The sequence below is a fragment of the Aspergillus alliaceus genome, assembly GCF_009176365.1.
Source record: "Aspergillus alliaceus strain CBS 536.65 unplaced genomic scaffold BDW43scaffold_1, whole genome shotgun sequence".
Lineage (NCBI taxonomy): Eukaryota > Fungi > Ascomycota > Eurotiomycetes > Eurotiales > Aspergillaceae > Aspergillus > Aspergillus alliaceus.
The window spans coordinates 75,059-94,947 of NW_022474684.1; the positions used below are offsets into that span (position 1 = coordinate 75,059).

The window sequence follows — 19,889 nt, forward strand, 5'->3', positions numbered from 1 at the left end:
AAGACGGGAGTGGGCACACGGTGGAGCCCTAAAGAATAGTTAGATTTTGACGTCAATGATCGTCCAAACTGACTTCTTGTAGTCAACAATCCCAGCCTCAGAACGGAGTTTGCCTTCCTTGTCTGTTCTGGTAGAAAGTGTGTGTACGCAGCACTCCATACTAGGGAAGAAAAACAGACACGGAGATATCTGGCCTAAGTCTAGCTTTTTTGCTACTGTGATTATCAAACGGATGGTCTTTGTGTATAGAAGGAAGCCCCCCTTGAATAATACACCGGACATCCAAAGACAAGTCTAACAGAAGAATCTAGTATCTTCTAATTATCTACTCAAGATAAGGGGCCGCTTTGTCCTTTATGAGGTTGTATAAAATGGTAAGACCCAGTAGCGCCTAGGAGACTGGCCCTGACGTCTATTTCCTGGAAATACAGCTCGGTTTAGGCTAGTATGTGTTACCCTTTCTGCATACACACCTAAACAGCCTCCCTTAGCCACCAAAGGTGGGGTATATTGTTACCGCAAACCTGTGGAGCCGATGTCGCGATCGCGGCATATGAAATACCGTAGCTCATACAGGTGATCGACATGACTATGTCTCGTTTGAAGCAGTCCAGACGCACTAGAAACATAGAGAAGACTATTCTTACGCAAAGCTTTCCTTGTCGGTTACCTACTTTGAGCTTTTGCACAGACTCACTTCTAATTGGCCCATACGTTGCTGTGCCTATCTACTTTTGCACTAGGATATACGGTTACTTCATCCATCCGTGAACTACGGTTAGACCCCGTCTTATTCTACGCTGGTCTTGAAAATCGAGGGCTAGGTGGTGTCAGCTGCCTACTGGTACTTCTGGAACAAGGCATACTGAACAGAAGAAAAAAAGCCGGGTCTCCGGGTGTCGCCATTTGGCTGGCACAATTTGGTCCCGCTCCGAGGCTAAGGTTTCCAGGCAAGTTCTCGTATAGAGGTAAAGGCACGATCACCATAATTTGTCAGATATCATGTTCAAATTGTACTCTAGCCAGCCGAGTTGTCGGTCAGAGGACCTTGGCAATGAACACGATGAATGTAGATGTTTGAGGCACTAAGTGGTTTAGTCCTTCCTGGCGTTTACACCTCTTCAGCCTACAGCCCATGTCTCTACCTGCATATGGAGAATTTTCGTTTAAACATCCTTGCCATGGCTCCAGGGGCCGATACCGACCTTAGATCATGGTAGAGGAAGGCTGATGATCCGGACAGGGAGAACATCCCTCCGGCACACATTGTCTTACAACCCGAATGGTTTGCTTTCCGACCATCTGTCAGCTAGAAAAGGCGGTGTGGATTTCGATAACAGGGCGACCCGATCGAAACAGATGCCACTGAGTGTTAGCACAATGTTCTTGAACGTACACATCCAAAACCAATCCCCCCTTGCGGCAACTTCACTTGATCACAGCAGTATTGTAGGACCCTAACGTAAGGTTCCATGGATTTCGCAGTAACTAGGAAATCCCGTTTTGACCAACCGACTCGCATGGAGGTGATGCCACTCTCTGTGGTTCTTGATACTCGCTGGATAGGAACCTTCGCACATAGGCTCAAGTCTTACCTAGGGTTGATTCCCAAGTTTTGTGTCCTGGAAAGAAGGGCTACTATGTCAGATGTAGGCCACTAGTAATTGAACTAGTGGTTTATAACTGTAAAGAGCTTGAAATTTTTGTATCCTAGATATTATGTCCGAGCCTATGGGGAGCCTAAGGCTGTAACCACGTGACCTGACCATAACACCAAGGAATCTCTGTACGATAGATTTAGACCTCTTAAGACAGTCAATCCGCCACACGTGAGCTACACCAGCTCTATCATATTATTTCCGTAGACTAGTCGCCTAGATGTAATTGTAATAACGCACGTGTTCTACTTAATATTCAAAAGACAGAATCACCTTTCCGAACCCCCCCAAAAACACCCCAAATTTATTCTTCGTCTATTCTAACACGTGATATGAATAAGCCAAGATAATTAGGGTTAGCTATAGTTACGGGACATAGTAGTTGAGTCATCCTCTGCATAACCCGGCATAAGAATGCTACGGAAGACCAGTTCCGGAGATGACGGAAGACAGATTCGTCGCTGCAACACACGCCGTTCTACAGTCCCTAGTATCATTGGATAAAGCTTAATTAACGTCATATTGAGGGTACATTTTGCGAACTTGAGGGATTAACCCCTCAATCCCAGAGTGGGGGTGGCGAGCGGACTCATGTAACACCAGTGGCTTTGCACAGTCATCTGAACCTCACAATCACTGTCCTTAAAATCGATATTTACTAGTACTTTATATGTATACCCTTGGAAATCTGCACTTGGCTCTAACTGGGATTTGAGATGGTTGGATTTATGGTCCAGGATGTGGGAAGCGTCGGCCCTAAGAGCGCCACACGGACGCCCAACCAGATTATGGCATTAAAAGACGCACCTCCAAGATGCGACAGTAATCTTAAAGAGCAGAGCCTTGTCTTACGCGAAGAGTCGCAAATCCAAAGCCAGCGTATGACGCCAGAGATAGGGTTGTGGCCCACCCATGATTGGACGCCACCCGGTAGATCCCTCTTGGCCTTATGCCCCAGACTGATTGCTTCGTGTTGCTTGGTCGGTCGCTAGTCTGAGGAGAAGAGGGTTGGAACAGCCAATGCCAGTGGGATGGGGCAGTTTTGTTTTCACATGGACTTATACCATGGCCTGACTCGTGGTGCGTTGCACTTCTCCACAAGGCATCTCACGTTGGCCATGTTGCGTGGAGAAAACTACTCTCCCCACGGGGTTCCCGCGTTGGAGAAATGCATTGTGGGGGCTGAGTCGTCTGAAGGGAAGGTCCATCTGAGGGCACTGTGTAAGGCGTGACGGTGAAACTAGGCCTTGGAGTCGTGGTTCCATTAGGACGACCGACGGTGTGTCGTACGCACTTATCCGTCTGACCCATTTTCGGTTGGTTCGGCTGTGCCGAAGACATCCCAATGCTATGCATCAAAACAATTATTGTCCGATTCTAGCTAGAAAGTCGGGAAGATCTGCACCGCAGGGTGAGCATCCTCGCTGATGGCTTGTAACTCTTATTCCCTAGTAGAGCGTACGCATTCCGGGGTGGATGGGGCGGTTTCATATTGGACACCAAAATCATAGTTCGTAATGTACGTTGAGCCTCCCGCGCTTCCTCTATTGCCTGGTAGCGGAATGAGCCGGATCTGACCATTGAGCCATTCCCGGCGACGACCCCTCTTCCCTGGTCTCATTGGCTATGATTCATTTTGGGGTGGATTGGCCGTGCGAAGCCATCCATCGAGGCTGTTACCCCGTATGTCATATAAACCCTGATAACGCACCCCCGCACCACAAGTGGTACACCTTGTTCTTGTGAGGTGTCATCGACCGCCAGTTGAAAATATGCTAGTTACCTGGAAGTCCCAGGTTGGTTAGAAAATCAAGATTATTGTGCTCCGATACCTTTCAATGGTCCGAAAACTCACTTTTCACTGACCGACTTGCTATTTACCTTTCCTTTATTCCTTTTTCACGGCCTGTAAGATGAAGGAAGAATACGGACTGGATACCACCGCCGGACAGAAAGTAGAGGGCGTCGATGACGTCTCTCCCACCATCGAACATTCGGAGGAGCCGCGACGCTCGAGTATCTATGACATCGAGGGTCGTCCCGCCAACAAGCTCAGCACCGTTTTTAAGAACCCCCTGGAAGGAATTCCCCGCCAACAGCTCCTAGAGGATGTCGACAAATTCTGTGTCCAGTATGGCCTGGAGGAGCATAAGGAGCTCTTCCGTAAAGGAGCTCTGATCTCGCAGAATCCCCAAGATGTCCACAATATGCCGGAGTTGACCGAGGCTGAGAGAGAGGCGATCCAGCGTGAAAAAACCCATAAATGGTCGCAGCCTTGGCAGCTCTACTTCATGGCATGTACGTACTGGAAGCGGTTGCCAAACGGGGCTCTTTTGATTTTGTGATCTGTACTAATCAGGACATAGCTATGTGTTCGTTGGCCGCGGCGGTTCAGGGTATGGACGAAACAGTTAACAATGGCGCCCAGGCCATTTATCTTAAGGTAGGATAGCCACATTCGGTTATGAGAACTACTTGAACTGATCGTGTGTGAAGGAACTCAATATTACGAGCGAGTATATCACTGGTCTTGTTGTTGGCGCGCCTTACCTGGCTTGTGCGGTTATCGGCTGCTGGCTCACGGAGCCCATGAACAGGTACTTGGCCCGGCGCGGTACCATTTTTGTGAGTTGCTTCATTGCTGCCGTTGCCTCAGTCTGGGAAGGAGTATGCAACTCCTGGGTCAATCTGTTTATCGCCCGTTTCGTCCTTGGCCTGGGCATCGGCTCCAAATCGTCCACGGTCCCCGTGTATGCCGCAGAGTGTTCGCCCGCTCCGATCCGAGGAGCCCTGGTTATGATGTGGCAGATGTGGACTGCCTTCGGCATCATGCTGGGAAATATCATGGGGGTTGCGTTCATGGGTTTATCGGATGACCTCTCCTGGCGCCTGATGTTGGGCTCAACGGTAGTCTTGCCTTTGGTTGTCTGTGCGCAAGTCTATATCTGCCCGGAATCCCCTCGTTGGTTAATTGAGCACAACAAGATTGAGAAGGCCTTCCGAGCGTTTCGTATCCTTCGCCCTACAGATATCCAGGCGTCACGTGACTTATACTATGCATACGTCGGGGTTGAGCTAGAGAGAAAAGTGAACAAGGGGAAGAACTTCTTCACTATGTTCTTGGAGCTTTTCACAGTCCCCCGTAATGCTCGTGCAACGCTTGCTAGTTGGATTGTCATGTTTTTGCAACAGGTTAGTAGAAGCGTATCGCCGATGGCCCGGTGTCCGCCAGAGGGCCTCAGTATGTCCTACTACCAAACAAATGCTGACTGAGATGCTCTCCTTCCAGTTCTGTGGAGTGAATGTAATCGCTTATTATTCGACGACAATATTTACGCAATCAGGATACTCGATTCAGGAGGCGCTCTTGGCATCAATGGGTACAGGTATCCTGAACTGGGTCTTCGCGCTGCCAGCATTCTTCACAATTGATACATGGGGCCGGCGTAACCTCTTGCTCTTTACCTTCCCTTTCCTCGCCATTTGTCTATTTTGGTCCGGGTTCTCTTTCTGGATCGAGGAAGGCATCGAGCACAGCAAGAAACGGGTGGCCATGGTGACAACGGGGATGTACCTGTTCGAAGTGTTCTATTCCCCGGGCGAAGGCCCCGTGCCCTTCACATACTCTGCGGAAGCCTTCCCACTGCACGTGCGTGAAGTCGGTATGTCCTGGGCTACTGCTACCACATGGTGCTTCAACTTCATTTTGTCATTTACTTGGCCCTCTCTGCTGCGCGCCTTCAAGCCGCAAGGAGCGTTTGCCTGGTACGCTGCGTGGTGTCTGATCGGGTGGGTCCTGGTCTTGCTGTTCGTGCCGGAGACGAAATGTAAGTAATCCTTGGTGGCATTGCATTGAAGCTCTGGTCGAATTACTAACCTGTGTTAGCTTTGACCCTGGAGGAATTGGATCAGGTATTCTCAGTCTCGACCCGGAAACATGCAAAGTACCAAATCAAGAATGCGGTCTGGCATTTCCGTGTCTGGGTTTTGAGGCAAAAGCTCGAGCCTTTGCCCAAGTTTTATGAGGGAGCGGAGCACCTTGCGGAAGTGGGAGAGAAGTAGAACTCCAATCCGTAAATATACTCTAGGCCTGCGCGCAGATATTAGTATCTACTTGTAGAGAAGCCTGTAAGCAGTGAGCTCGTCTAGGTATAAGGGGGTATCAATATATTCCTGGCGTTTGTTTCTTGCCTTGCCTCTAGAGGCCATTAATCTTAATGTAATACGTGGATTGACGGTACGCGGTGGTAATAGTCCGTTTTCTGAATCCAATACCGGTTTAATATCTTCAATTAGCAGAACAATAAACTATGACAACATTTCCGATCGTACCGTACGATTCTATAAACGCCATCTGCGCCGACCACAATGTCTCCGTCATAGGTGGAACTATCTTGTGTTGTGATTCGGGTGTGGTCTTCGGTTTACTCGATGCTGGCCACCTCTTTGGGGGTTATTACTGCCGATTTGTGTTCTAATTTTAGCATAGAGTACTGCAAGGATCCGACGGCGTTCGAGGAACGTGAGTGGATATCCATGCCTGTGTTTTAAATTTTTCCAGCAAACAACTCAGCTCTTTCAGAGAGCCTCGCCTTGCATTGAATGTCGAAACTATTCGGTCAAGAACACTATACCCATCGTTGAAGGCGAAGCGGATTGCCTGGATGGGAGCTGTGAGGGCCTCGATATTAGTGTACTTTTCAAGCTGGTCAAAGATCCGACCCCCATTTGGCATTATCCCAAGAGATGGGCCTATTTCAGGAGCGATTCTGTGCTTCTCCAGCTCGGGGTAGGAAACTCCAGCATGCTCAAGGCAATGAGCTAATGTCAAGCTGGCTAACAAGCCACTGACAATGAAGACTTTGAATTTTGAACTTTCCATGACTTATTCGATCTGTGAGGTGTCAGCATTTCCCAAAGCGAAAGCCATAAATCGTCCCAGAGATTGGTTATGAAAGTGAGTATGTAGTACACGTTTTTTAACAGAACTGTCACAAAGACCGCACAGAAGGAATACGACAATTATCATGGTCAGGCACTGCTCTGCCGCGTGTAGCACGGACTGAAACCTAATACCACCCTTGATGTGAGGTGAAGGAGGCTCCGTTAACCATCATCTGTCTAGCATAATAATAACCATTCATGGAGCGCGGTTAATAGATGATGGCCATCTTGGTATGTCAGCTGGTCGTATACTAAGCCTAGCCTATTTCTTCTACCACATTGAGGACGTGGTTTCGGTCCACCCTGTTCAGGATGCCTGTTCTTCTTAAAGGCGACCTTGAAGATAACAGCAGGGTTTAGCATCGCCAAGAAAGGGAATTACCCAGAACTGTTCGATGGGGCGGAGTCAATCTACGAGCAGAAGTTTGACTACAATGAACTGAGCATCAGATGCTGGTAGGCTGCATCGGAACCGATTAGTTGTGGTACGCTTGTCGAACACCAGTTGTCCTGCCAGATGGTTGTATGACCAGTGCACCCGGATTGATCACATCACATTAATGGGCCATGGTCGCACAATTTGCTTACTTGTACACTTGACTCGCCTGACAACAGCTTGGGTGGAAGGTATGAGCGACGAGGCACCCAATTTACCTTCATGAGGATGCCCTCGCGGGGGTCATTTAGGGAGGATAGGATATGGGTGAGCGATAGATCAGGTAGCGTAGGTCTGACCGTGAATACGAACTCCTTCGATTTCCATCTTCTTGCTAATATACCCTAGTAATACAGCTTCCCACCTGTCTAATTGATCCATGTCGGAAGCTCCATATCGGGAATCCCGACAATAGGGCGGCTTTGTCCCGAAGAGGAAATATGCCGCCCTTCTCTAACAACGAGCAGAAAACAAGAGCAACGAATGATGATCTAGCTTCCTTGACCCGAGCATTTTTGCATAAGATCTATTCCCACCGCTAAATAAACCTCGAATATCGTAGCGGCAATCAGAGAACCGGCAACTCTTGCATTTCGGCATTGTTCAAGAAGCTCAGGAAACAATTCCATCCTTCGCTGGGTTAGTATAGTACATGCTATCCATGAGAACGCGCTGCGCAGAAGGTACATACCGATATTGAATACGTTGACCGTTAGCACCCGATACTGCAATGGTACAAGATACAGGTTCACGGACTGCAAGGCGGGCCAGATCGTCCAATTGGTCCGGAGGGCTTGCCAATACGTCTTGTTCAGCTTCTCCTTCGGATCACCCCCTTCCATGAGGGCCATGCTGGAGAGAAATACGCCAATCATGGTTGGGGCACAAACTAACTGGTCTGCAGCAACACGAGCCACGAGGGTTTTCCCCGGTGTGTCGAGATTGATTCGCTTCTGCAGAAACTGGAACCATTTGGTGACAACCGGGCCGAAGATAGCTACAATAAACTCAGTAACGGAACTCAGATCCAGCTTTACCCATGCTTACCTCCCCCGTAAAGTGCCATACGGGCAGTGCGGGTTACGTCATGGCGGGCAATGCCTTTCTTTTCTACCCCTTGCTGCGCTAGACCGTCTCCCACGGCGAAGAGGCACTTTAAAGCCTCGATTAACCACGGAACTAAGCTCGAAGATAGGGAGAGCAGACTAATAGCATACCGCCGTAGTTAGGCTTTGCGTCAAAACAGGACGCTGGATTAAGCTTCGTTGATACCTGCAAGGAATGGATGAGTATCGTGTAGCGAAGTGAACAAAACGACTTACCAACTAAACATTGCGCAGCAAGTCTTTAATGATAATAATTTCCCCTGTAGGGTAGTGTACCTGAGAAGAGGAAAACGTAAAAAAAAAAAAAGTTTGAGGCCCTGAGAAATCCACAACTGTTGACGAAAGACAAGCATTCCACCCTTGTGACGCAATGTCGGGAATGTCTCGATTCGGAAATGCTTCCGCCAACCATCCTGAACAGCCTCAGAACGTACACGCGTAAACATGTCTATACCAGACTTGGTAGCTTCGTTGATTATGGCAGGCTGCCATTCCGCGTGCTGTGATTTTCGGCTATCGAATAGTTCTCCACGGAGTTACATTTTCAAGAGGGTCCAGACTCATCACTAGTATGCGCACGCCCTGGTGCTGGAAAGTGCTGTTCCCCATAGTGATAGTCAACAATATCTCTGAGCCAAGGACATCCATGTTGGCGGCTAATGATATGCCTAGTAGTATATCTAGTATTGCTTCTCCAGACTGCTCGGTCTGTTTCGTTGAGTCGTAGGATAATCTTTCATAAGACAATCGTGACGTCAGGGCTCCATCGAAGTATAAGGACTGCTTCGTTCCCGACGAGAGGAATACCATCCCGCTAGTAGCCTAGTGAAGCGGTGGAGGAACTCCTTTAAGAATAGGACAGCTCAAAGTCCCCTGATGCGGCGCTGAGTGCCGCAGCATTCTTCTAGCTCGCATGGTCTGTCCGGCCCGGCACTTCCTTGGCCAGTCGCGTGCCGTGCAACAGCATGATCTTGTACTATATTGCTATTATCGTGACTATAGGAAGCATTCCTTTCACCCTGCTTGCCATAAGCAGTACAAATAATCCCCTTCTGCAGAAGGTCAAGTGCAATGCTAAGTCCGTCAACGGGGATCACGAGGAGGTTGGTCGCCTGGTTCGCAAGTGGAAGATGCTGAAATGGTATTCGAAGCTTGTCCCCATTCTTTGGATATGTCGCTTGGAGTCATGGCTCTCGTCTCATAGTCATGCCATGGGACAAACCTAGTCTTGGATAAGTACGTTTGAGTTGCTGCTATTCAATTTTGGACTCATACAGGAATAGCCGTGGATCTTCTTGTGTTTATATATCATAGGTAGGGTCCTTACTGTATGTCACTCAGTCGTGATGTATGATCACATTATATACTTTCAAGCTCAATCAATATCTGTAATATGATAAGTACAGAAGGATAACTGCTGATCGTTCGTACAGTGCGAGAGGAAGGCTAAACCTATCTGGGCATCAAATCTTAGATAAGCTCACATGGACTCACCTGATCTTAACATCTGGTGTGCTGACATCTGACCTCTCCAGCCTTCCCTAAGAATCTACACTTACTTATATCCTGTTCGTATCTTTGGGCATTGAAAAGAAATTCCCTCGGTGCGATGAAGATACAACGACGGCGACCACGGCAGGTTCCCGTCTCATGTCAGCTTTGTCGCTCCATGAAGCTGAGATGCAATCGAGAACAGCCATGCTCGAATTGCTTGACGCGTGGAGTTGCATGCGAGAGAGTACCAGTGATGTCTAGCGGAGCACAGTTGGCCCAAGAGCAATCTTCTGCCCCTACTCAAATCCACGATAATATTCTAGCCCGCTTGACGAGATTGGAAGCCATCGTCCTCCGGTCTCATGGTGCTGACGAAGGGGAGCGCGCCTCTGTTGCAAAAACCACCCCGGCACTGGCTCCTCTGTCTCACATCTCGGAAGGCGAGGGTGACTCTAAGTGGCTCGATGGTGTTGGCTCTCGCGAGGCTCCAGTCGTGAGTGATTGATAGTCATCTACGATATTCTTCTAGTAACTGGAATACTACTAGATCTCGGGCTTGTCTAATGGGATCTCTTTCAGCGTGATATCGATTCGGCAAGGGTTGACAGCAATTGTCTCTGAATATTCGCTCGGTAGTGGTGCAGCCACTGGGAGCATGGTTCTTAATATTCGGCTGCCCCCTAAGAATGAAGCTAGCTGGCTGCTTGAGCGCTATACAGAATACATAGCATACATACACTATGTTGTGCATATACCGTCTTCTCGTCTTCTTCTTGAAGATGCGTACAAGCAACTGTCACTCGGATCGAGCCCTGAGCCAGGCCATGTCGCACTTCTCCTGAGCATATTTGCCAGTACTGCATATATGCTGGAGGCAAAAGCCGCCGACTCACTCTTTCTCAACCAAGCGAACGCTGTGAGCTGTGCCATTTCTTAGACTAAAGCGGCTCTTGATACCCTCGAATATTCCCGTCGCAGCACTCAAGGTTCGATAGAAGATGTTCAGGCGGCAATTATCTTATCATTCATTATCTTCAATATCGAGGGATTCTCCTCGAGGTTTCGTACAACTAGCAGTAGCGCCCTAATAATGGCAAGGGACTTGTCGCTCCATCGGATTGATGCAGACACCTTTCGAGATAATGAGGACCCCGTACAGATCGAAATTAAGAGGCGGATATGGTGGCACATGGCTGCAACGGACTGGTGAGCTTCTTAAACCTGGACAGTGATGTCGTTAAATGCCATTTGTTTTTCTTGTTCACCCTTCTCTATCTATTTTTTCTTTACCACCTGTTCGTAACATCGTCTGCAGTCAGGATCCCTTATCCGGTGAGAAGAGTAGGACTAACTCTGACATTATCATCCAGGCTTTTATCACTCTCTGGTGGTCCTCAGCAAGGCACGTACCTAGTTCATCCTAAACATATGTGCGTGAATCGTCCACGCAACATTGATGATCTGGACTTAGAGCGTTCCGACCCGGAGCACACCCTCCCTTTGTCACAACCAACCGCAATGACTTACTATATACTGCGAATCAAGCTGGCAGAGATCTCTCGGAGTGTAGTAGATGCGCTGCCATTTTCGCCGTCGGACTGGGCAATGGTGGAATACGATATGATTGTCTCGTTGAACCGGAAATTTGACGAATTTCTGCGCGATCTTCCTGTTTTCTTCCGACATGATGCAGCAAGTCGTGAGCAGAGCCGTAATGTTGATCGTCGATATCCACAGACAATATTCCAACGGTACATCATAGCCAGCACGTTTCATTCCAGTCGGATCAAACTGAACCAGCCGTTCCTGACCCGTATATCGCTGGATCCGGGATACGAGTACTCCCGAAAGGTCTGTCTGGAATCCGCTCGAAGTATCATCAACATGCACAACTCGGTACAGCAGGATGCAGGTCTCCTTGCATCTGTGCACGTGAGACTGGCTACATTTCTCTGCATTTTCTTTCTGGCGACTGCTGTCCTTGTTATAGATTTGTGTATCAATAAGGATGAAGACAACGAAGGCCGGCGACAAGAAGTTATGGAGGCATGCTATGTGCTGAAGCAGGCGGAGGAGTCATCTTCTATCGCCGGTCGGTTCTTGAAGTCACTCATAGACATCCTCCACAAGTACCAGATCCGAGTTTCTCCCGAGATTACTCCCCGACCTACGCCGACCGGAAGTAACTCCAACGCAGATCCGACGGATATATGCACAGCTGCGCCAAGTACGACAGATGGGAATGTGTTGTGGCCCAATAGTCTCGAGGAAGGAATCAGTGATATTGATGGGATGTGGCAAAGCTTCATCGAGCTTGGGAATTCTGGTGATGTTACTAGTTGGGATGATATATTTTCTGCCCTTGGTACTAGGACTTTATAGGCCGGTAATATCTAAGGGCCGAGGGAAATATATCTGCCTTCTTGACATCCCTTATAAACAGGAAATGTTCCTTGGTTAATTGGTTTGCCTTGTTCCATTGTGAGTCATGTACAGTGTCTATCGCCAGGTGCACTGGCCATCTAGTATTGAAGTTAATGACGGAATTTGGTGCATCACGCACGGGTTCAGCCATCGAGTAGAAAACCGAGGAACTACCACAATTATTTGTTCCCGAAATCCAGGGTTTAATAATTCTTTCTAAATTCCTACCTGCTTTGTGGATGAGATTGGCAATCGAACGCCAAGATTTATCACGGCTAAGATCGTGAGTCACCTCGTACTTCAAAACCGACGATAAAACGATAAACGATGAAACACCACGGAAAACCCTTTAAAGAAAACATAACTTCTACCAAACTCAAAGACATCCCTCTGCTAAACACGAGCCAGGCAATTGACCGGGTGGAAACGACGCAAGCCGAACAACATACATAATAGGCCATGTCACTGCCCATCGAACCCCAGACGTGGACCCAAGATGCGTTCATCGTATCGACGGACAAAACCCTCCTTTCGGTATCAGCCATCAACGCCGTATTCGACCGTGACTTCATGTACTGGACAAAAAGCTACCCCGAGGATATCCTGAAACAGATCATTGACAGTTCATTCTGCTTCGGAGTGTACGAAGTTCAATCAAACATCAGCGATCCGAATGACAAAAGGAACAAAACCACAACCACTGATCCAAAAAGCCCAAAAGATACTTTAGTCCAGGTTGGATTCGCGCGCCTTATCACGGACAATGTCACATTTGCCTATTTGACCGACTTGTACATCCTTCCCGAATACCAGGGCCATGGTCTTGGGGGCTGGCTGATTGATTGTGTGGATGAGTTGTTGCGACCGCTGCCGCACTTGAGGTGGTTTATGTTGCGGACGTCGGCGGAGAAGAGCAAGCAGGCGTATGAGAAGCGGTTAGAGATGAGCGTTTTGGATACGAGCTGTGTTCGCGAGGGAGGAATTATGATGGGGAGGAAGGGAAAGGCGAATATGGCTTGATTCCAGGGAATTCTCGGAGCCCAGTCCCTGAGAGGAACTGTCAAACGGTTAGTATGGAAGCAATTAGAATAGCATTACGAGCCTTGTGCAAGAAGCCATAGGATGCGTATGTGATGGTGTATATAGACAGATGATACAATGAAAATGTCTGGGAAATCTAGTACGTATGCACATCATAGGGACAGCTAGTGACCTGCGAGACAAGAAGAAAAGACTTGGACTCATCATGGTGGCATGGTTAGAGGGCATACATGCTTTGTATTTGTTTCACCCCTTCATGTAACCTTAACGAGCTCCTCCGTCAGAATACCACTGATCAAGGGTTGTTTTGGGGGGTTGAACCGACCGGACAGCTCTTTGATCTGATTAGATAGTCTCGCCATGATGTATGGGCATGAGTTGAATGACTTCCACTCCTGGAGATTTCTCAGGGTTTCGCCGCAAGCCATTAATTATCTATCAATTTGCTTTGCTTGCCAAGAGCTCAACATGTCTTTCTCCTTATCAGATCGGATCCTAGGGTCCTGTCAACATCCACCTGTTCCACCGTCCATCTCGGAGATAATGATCAGAGCCTCTCGAACTTCGGCAGAGATAGTCATATAGGGCATTGGCTCGAATATCGAGAATATAATCTTATCCGATAATCAATCTAATAGCAGTTGAGCGACTTTTTCTCTATGACCATGTCGACCCTTGTACTTTCAATCAGGGTAGCGAGCGGTTGAGACCGCTAGACGATTCATACCAGCAAAAATAGGTGGCTGTCTTAATCTCAATTAATCTTCCACAGTCTTGGCGAAGTTCAATGAAGGGAAAACTTCTTCGCAAATCGACGAAGGCGTTATCTGACATGGCATGGAGAGTAATCTTCAAGAGATGGATATACTTTCGTAACCTTCGATTTCTGAATTTGCATGATGTATTCCCGACTCGCTTTGAACCTGCAGGGATAGGCTTTTCTTTCGGAAAAAGCTCACCTCGATTTATACAAATTCCTATGGCGTCCTCGCTCAAGTGTCGACCCATCATCAGGATCACAGGAGAAAACTCCATGAACAGAATATGCCTGGTTGTTATTACGGTAAAAGAAAAAAGAAGTAGGCTAGGCGGGGGAAGTGCAACATATAAAACTGTGGTGCTGTCTGTGGCTTCGAAAGCGCAGATCCAACCGAGAAAATGGATCATATGTCGCAATTGTCAAGCTCAAACCAATATCGAGTATGTAATAATGTGGAACATGGTTGATGTCTGCTCTAACCCAAGATAATTAGTACATACCAGAGTTGAGGACTCGACAATCTACCAAGCAATAAGCAATTACGAACATACAAAGGTAACCATGAGTACTTGAGAACAGATGGATGGAGAGCAGACACTTATTTATTATGAGATGAGATCTATGTACAGTAATATGCTTTATACACGATTGGGGTGGGTATTGCTGATTGTCTTGGGTCGCGTGAGTTGAAAGAGGTTTGTATATCTGATTGAGTCTCTGAAGGAACACCGTGCCCTACGCCGAATTATGCAGAATCACTGGAATCATTTCACAAGGCGAAGCACCGCTCAACGGAGTCTGCATTATTACCCCACCAGTTGGGCATCTTGATTTTCTTCCCGGACCCGAAGAACAAGAAGATCAACAGCATATTCAGATTGAAGCCAGCATCGAAGGCGGCCGCAACCATATAGCTGTATCGTTTCCATGTTTCGAACCGGCGTCGGTAATACCAGTACATGACCACATATCCTCCGATGATGGCTGAGGTATACCCTGTACTGATGTTGCCATAGAAGACTGAGAGACCGGAGAAGAAGATGGTGACATTCCACAGGTCAACCCGCAGTTTGGGTAAGAAGCGGTGCAGAATGTACAGGATGGGAGGGACCACGGCTCCCACGAGGAATGAGTAAGGAAGAGCCCTCAGCTCGGGGTTTTCGAACATCTTCTGGGGCCCGATGACGGCATACTGCACCCCGAGAGTATTCGAACCGATGATTGATTGACCAGTCCACTGGTTCAGCGGATCCTTCTCAATCCCCTTGAGAATGTCGCCCTTCGTGTTCAAGACCCAGCGAATCACGCCGTAGTTGACCGGGATGCCGAGGACAGTTCCGAAAACCTGAGAGAAAAAGACCGTTCGAGGCGGGATGTGCATGTAGTGCCCGATTTTTTGATCTTGTAGCATGTACTGAGCTCGATACCAAGCGTCGCCAGCGATTGCTCCGTACGTGGAAGGCCCGCAGGGGTGGCGATGGGACTCGCCTGCTTTCGTGTGGACCATGTATCCGTACAGCATCTCATTGAACGTCCCTACCGCGAGCTGGTAGTTGGAGATCGCGTACAGCCAACCAAAGGGGAGGACAAAAGCACCGGCCGTGGCCAGACCAACAAACAACGTCCAGACTGGAATCCAGAGGTATCCGCAAGCAGTGGCCACCAGGAGAATGACAAACCCAGCCATGAAGAGAACCACGTACCACCAAAGAGGTACTTCCTTGTAATTCCGCTGGAGCACATTGAGCCGATCATGGTATTGGTAGTTGATATTTTGGCCTTTGGACCTTTCCGACTTCTTTCGTGATGCAATGGCCTTGGTTAGGTTCGATTTGAGCTGATAGAAACCGAATGTAGCAATCCAGGTAACCGCCGCTGTTACCTTGGCATAGTCAAAGAATGTGGCCCAGGCATTCTGTAGACCCATGTACATGAGGCCATGCTCTTCGTAGGCGGTTTGGTTTAAGCGAAAGTCCGTGGTCAACACGTCTAGGACCGGGTACTTGGTGCCATTGGCCATGAAGAGAGATTTTGACATCAGGCCGTGCTTGTATGATCCCATGTTTCCCCACTTGGCGGCTGGGATGAGGATCCAACAGTTGACGACAAAGGCCAAGAACAAAATGACCTGTGTCCACCAGGGTGTAAGCAGAATGGACGAGCCATTCCAGTTGATGTTCGACCAATCGAGCGATAAATTGAGAAAGCCCATTCCCCCGAGACCGGAGCCAACAAAGTTGGCTACTGGGTTATGGGGGGCCACCCAGCAAAGAAACGCCAGCGAGGACGTGAAAGGAAACACGTACTCGGGGAGAAATTGCCATAAGGTCATTCCCACCAGAGAAAGGAAGAAGATCTTGAGCTGCCGCCGGGCAAGGGGAGACGAAACGTCTTGCTTTCGGAATGTCTCGAAGAGGGTGGTCTGCATGAGAGCTTGCGGCCAGATGTATGTAGGGTCATACAGTAGAAGCTGGCGCGCGATGGCTGCAAATGCGTACCCAATCCAATTGATCGCAAACATGAAGAAGATTGCCACAGCCGGATTGAGCTTTTCGCCATAGAAGAGCTCCGCCAGTGCAATCGGAGTATAGCCCAAATTATATGTTGCACCAGATGCCGCGGTCAAGGTGACCAGCACATGTTCTTTGGGGCTCCACGGCCCTGGATTCAGGTTGAACGACCATTTTGTGAATGGCAACCGAACCTCCCAGGCTGGAAACACTCGCGCAAAGAAGTGTCCCACGTAATGGGTAGCAATCTGGACGAAGAAAATCGAATACGGTGCTTGGGTTGTACGAAAGTGGCTCATCTGGGACAGGAATGCACCGGGAACGATAAAGATGATCGCAAGAATGAAATATCGGAAGGTAATCGTGGGCAAGGTCGGATCATCGGTGAGACTGACCAGCTGTCGAACCTCCTTAGGCAGCGCTGTAATCTCCGGATCCTCTTCACTTTCCTGCTCTATCGCATCCGTATCGCTAACTTTCCTGATATGCTCCTCATCGCTGGATGAGACTTCGTCCATAGACGCTTGCTTACGGTCAGGGTTGGGCGGCCGATCGTTGCCATTGTCTTGGATTTCCGGAGGAGTATCTGACACATCCTCCGTTGCTCTCGAAAGCTTCCGAGAGACTGTCGACAGACCCATTGATGCTGAATGGAGTCACCGGATTCGGTTGACCTTCAGCAAGACGTTGAGGGCTTTCTGGCAACGGGTTTTCCTGGGAAGGACGAGCTGAGCCAAAAAAAACCAAACAAAAAACATGATGTGCTGCAGCCCGCTACTTCAATTATAGACAGAACCTATCTTTCGTCCTCATCTTCTAGGGAAAATGACGTGATCGAGATTTCATTTAAGCAATGGAACCACATCGATTCCGGAAACGGTCCAGAATGCAACGTTGATAATGGCGTCCCACTTCATCCACCGACCAGCCTGACCACAACGCTTGGAAAGTAGCCAAATTACGTGCAAGCAATTGGAGCGGGCCCTTCTGGTAGGTTCAACCCTCATTCACTGGATCCCCTTGGCAAAATGGCGTTATCGGAAAAAGATTATTCGTGATAGTCGATAGTTTGTTCGATTAAGCCCTGCATCTAGGTGTCTGATTGGCTGTATGGAGGGCGCGGCCCGTGACCGACGCGACTAATTTAGACTAGTGGCAACGAACCCTAAAGCGTCTTTTTCTTTTTTTTTTTTGGGCCTTCCTCAGACTCTCGCTACCTCTCTCTCTCTCTCCTCATATCTTTCTCTCTTCCACTCGGAAATTAAGTAAAAATCAATTCTCGGGATGCCGTTCCTGACCATCTTCCACCAATGTCGATCGGCCACGCTCCGACCGTTATGACACTTGGGTTAGGGTTCGGACTGAACTTGTCAAGACTTCCACAACTCGCCATGAGTAGAAGACCGCTCAGATTGCGTGCTCGCTTTTCTTCGGAGTTTCTCGAGAACTACTTATCTCCTTAGGGTTGGCCATGTTGATTAATCCCAAAAGGGTACTAGCCTTGGCGGCAATAAATTGATGTTTCGGATCCTACCGACTACTGGACAGTCTATCCCACAAATCGTTGATATTCGAAATGCAGAACACGGAGTTTGGCTTAAACACCCACCATAGTCTCAGTCATAGACACTGTCTGTCTTGTCAGAGGTCTACTAGACTCCTGATCAACATCTCCGCACTGATGATCAATGTCTGGCCGATAAGCAGGTAGCGGTACCTTGGGTGTCTATCCTGTTCTTACCATCCACACTTGGAACGGTGACGGTAGACACTCAAAGCAAAAATAATATTAGTTGGCATGACCCACCAAGAGCTTGCAGGGGTAGTGGACTTGAGTAAGTAGTGATGGACCCCGTATGCTTACGTGCATTAGCTCCAGCTTTGCGTCTATCACAAAAGGTCGCATGAGGGAACCCAAAATCTTATTTTTTGTCAACATATCACGCGCAGTAGGTTGGACTATTCATTGATGTAACTCTATAGATTAGTTTGTATGACTTCGACGACATCCACTGCATGTGAGGTGCCTCGAGGAGGACATCCATAAGGCACTAGGTATACCTTTCCTGACACCCGAAAGAAAACCAAGGTAGCATTCCCAGAATATGAATTCCCTTTAGCCAAATCCCGCAATTTCCACCCTTTGTGTAATCTCAATCCTTTGAAATATACGACGTTGTCCAGCCAAGCCATCCTAAGACGTTCAAGACGTCCCTACGGTCCTCATTTCCGCCACCCCCTTCTTGAAGAATATCGGCCACCTGCTGGGAACTGAGACTGCCTTGCGAGACCAAAAGTCGCTGTCTACCGGCCGCGGGACCTCAAAAATCTTCAAATGCGCTTCGGCGACATCACGTATATCCACACATATCCATACCGAAGTGGGTGGGATGAAATTGCTCAGCTATGATATCGGCGACATGAGCCGGTATATCTCCGTAGATGAGGTATTCATATTGACTAGACTCACTATGCCGTTCTTGATTGGCCCATAGACGCATGGTGGGTAGATATTCACCAGGTCAAAGGATGGACCTTCTGTGGCTGTGAAATCCCGCGTCGCACACTCTGCCATAGCCTTTCCTGCACAGTAAGTTACTAGGTCGAGAGTATCTTCGTTTGTTGCCTCCGCATAGTTCATTGGACTCCAATCTGCTCCATGTATGTGTTATCAGGTCAGTTCCCTTCGATAAATCAAGCATATCGACAAAGAAAGATGTGTTAATGACTCAGCGGGCCTGAGGAGCATGTCTCTTGACAGAGCCCAGGATGTTGATCGTTCCTTCGATGGCCAGCCGAAGTAGCTCTCGATCTCTATCTTCGACTTCTATCAGGAAGGGTGTAGCAGTATGAATAGGGCCGGTGATTCCTTGAACGGCTTCAACGAAGGCTTTCGCACCAACGATGTCTAGGACAATGGCAAAAGCTCAACTTATTTTTGTACTCCCGGAAGGTATAACGGACTTTATCAGCCGTTACTTCGGACCGGACCGTGCCGCAAACATAGTAACCGGCTCGTAGAAATGCTTCGACCATGTGTGTAACAATAAAGCCAGATGCACCGATGATCAAGATGGTTTCATTAGGCGTCCTTGTGCCGTAAGGGTGTTAACAAGACATGGAAGCTATTTTCTTAGATAGTCTTATGTAGGAAGATACAATCACTACGTTCTCTTATATGTCGCCAGCTTATATGTATCTCTAGCGGCCGAAAAGGGTGTATCCTGAATATAACCACATCTCCTTGTTCTGTCAATATGATATCATTCTCTTCAGCCAGCACCAAGGGTCTTTGGAAAACAACCCGGTACTTCCCGGATTAAACCTCTATTTTTGGTCATGGAACTCTATCATTTCTTTTGCAGTTGATGCCAAGATGGCGAAGCAGGATATAGAGCTGTCAGTGGTAAGCGCTGATTCGTACTTGTTATTGAAGATACGGGGGATTTCTCAAAGTCTAACGTAGATGACTGATTAAGGATCATCCTTTGGCGCGGGTTGGCTGAGCTGAGTAAT

At 48.3% G+C, this 19,889-nt stretch overlaps 7 protein-coding genes across 7 annotated transcripts; 4 read left to right on the plus strand and 3 right to left on the minus strand.

The window, feature by feature from the left end:
- Nucleotides 1-3,571: 3,571 nt before the first annotated feature.
- Nucleotides 3,572-5,780, plus strand: BDW43DRAFT_317628 (sugar porter family MFS transporter; the record flags this gene model as incomplete). Its single annotated transcript, XM_032048558.1, has 5 exons — nt 3,572-3,956; nt 4,025-4,101; nt 4,155-4,850; nt 4,948-5,485; nt 5,545-5,780. The coding sequence occupies 5 exons, from the start codon at nt 3,572-3,574 to the stop codon at nt 5,718-5,720; spliced, it is 1,872 nt and encodes a 623-aa protein (XP_031906143.1). The 3' UTR covers nt 5,721-5,780.
- Nucleotides 5,781-7,606: 1,826 nt separating this feature from the next.
- BDW43DRAFT_305097 (Mpv17/PMP22 family protein) lies at nt 7,607-8,371 on the minus strand (the record flags this gene model as incomplete). Its single annotated transcript, XM_032045737.1, has 5 exons — nt 7,607-7,668; nt 7,730-8,035; nt 8,086-8,191; nt 8,256-8,310; nt 8,361-8,371. 5 exons carry the CDS (start codon nt 8,369-8,371, stop codon nt 7,607-7,609), a joined length of 540 nt encoding a protein of 179 aa, XP_031906144.1.
- Nucleotides 8,372-8,627: 256 nt separating this feature from the next.
- BDW43DRAFT_257552 (DUF1772 domain-containing protein) lies at nt 8,628-9,469 on the plus strand. Its single transcript, XM_032039898.1, has one exon. The coding sequence runs from the start codon at nt 9,110-9,112 to the stop codon at nt 9,368-9,370; it is 261 nt and encodes an 86-aa protein (XP_031906145.1). The 5' UTR covers nt 8,628-9,109; the 3' UTR covers nt 9,371-9,469.
- Nucleotides 9,470-9,753: 284 nt separating this feature from the next.
- Nucleotides 9,754-12,020, plus strand: BDW43DRAFT_295792 (Zn(II)2Cys6 transcription factor; the record flags this gene model as incomplete). The annotated part of the gene is made up of 5 exons (XM_032044105.1): nt 9,754-10,131; nt 10,186-10,270; nt 10,331-10,561; nt 10,625-10,844; nt 11,009-12,020. The coding sequence occupies 5 exons, from the start codon at nt 9,754-9,756 to the stop codon at nt 12,018-12,020; spliced, it is 1,926 nt and encodes a 641-aa protein (XP_031906146.1).
- Nucleotides 12,021-12,164: 144 nt separating this feature from the next.
- On the plus strand, nt 12,165-13,114 carry BDW43DRAFT_199 (uncharacterized protein). The gene has a single exon (XM_032039113.1). It carries the CDS (start codon nt 12,522-12,524, stop codon nt 13,080-13,082), a length of 561 nt encoding a protein of 186 aa, XP_031906147.1. The 5' UTR covers nt 12,165-12,521; the 3' UTR covers nt 13,083-13,114.
- A 1,471-nt stretch (nt 13,115-14,585) lies between these two features.
- BDW43DRAFT_257555 (OPT family oligopeptide transporter) lies at nt 14,586-17,149 on the minus strand. Its single transcript, XM_032039899.1, has one exon. It carries the CDS (start codon nt 17,012-17,014, stop codon nt 14,633-14,635), a length of 2,382 nt encoding a protein of 793 aa, XP_031906148.1. The 5' UTR covers nt 17,015-17,149; the 3' UTR covers nt 14,586-14,632.
- Nucleotides 17,150-17,780: 631 nt separating this feature from the next.
- Nucleotides 17,781-19,858, minus strand: BDW43DRAFT_295795 (uncharacterized protein; the record flags this gene model as incomplete). The annotated part of the gene is made up of 7 exons (XM_032044106.1): nt 17,781-17,873; nt 18,372-18,434; nt 18,592-18,777; nt 18,844-18,999; nt 19,133-19,299; nt 19,334-19,464; nt 19,836-19,858. The coding sequence occupies 7 exons, from the start codon at nt 19,856-19,858 to the stop codon at nt 17,781-17,783; spliced, it is 819 nt and encodes a 272-aa protein (XP_031906149.1).
- Nucleotides 19,859-19,889: the final 31 nt, after the last annotated feature.

Coding starts and splice junctions, on each gene's coding strand:
- BDW43DRAFT_199 (XM_032039113.1), top strand. CDS start 12,522: ATGTCACTGCCCATCGAACCCCAGACGTGGACCCAAGATGCGTTCATC.
- BDW43DRAFT_257555 (XM_032039899.1), bottom strand. CDS start 17,014: ATGGGTCTGTCGACAGTCTCTCGGAAGCTTTCGAGAGCAACGGAGGAT.
- BDW43DRAFT_257552 (XM_032039898.1), top strand. CDS start 9,110: ATGATCTTGTACTATATTGCTATTATCGTGACTATAGGAAGCATTCCT.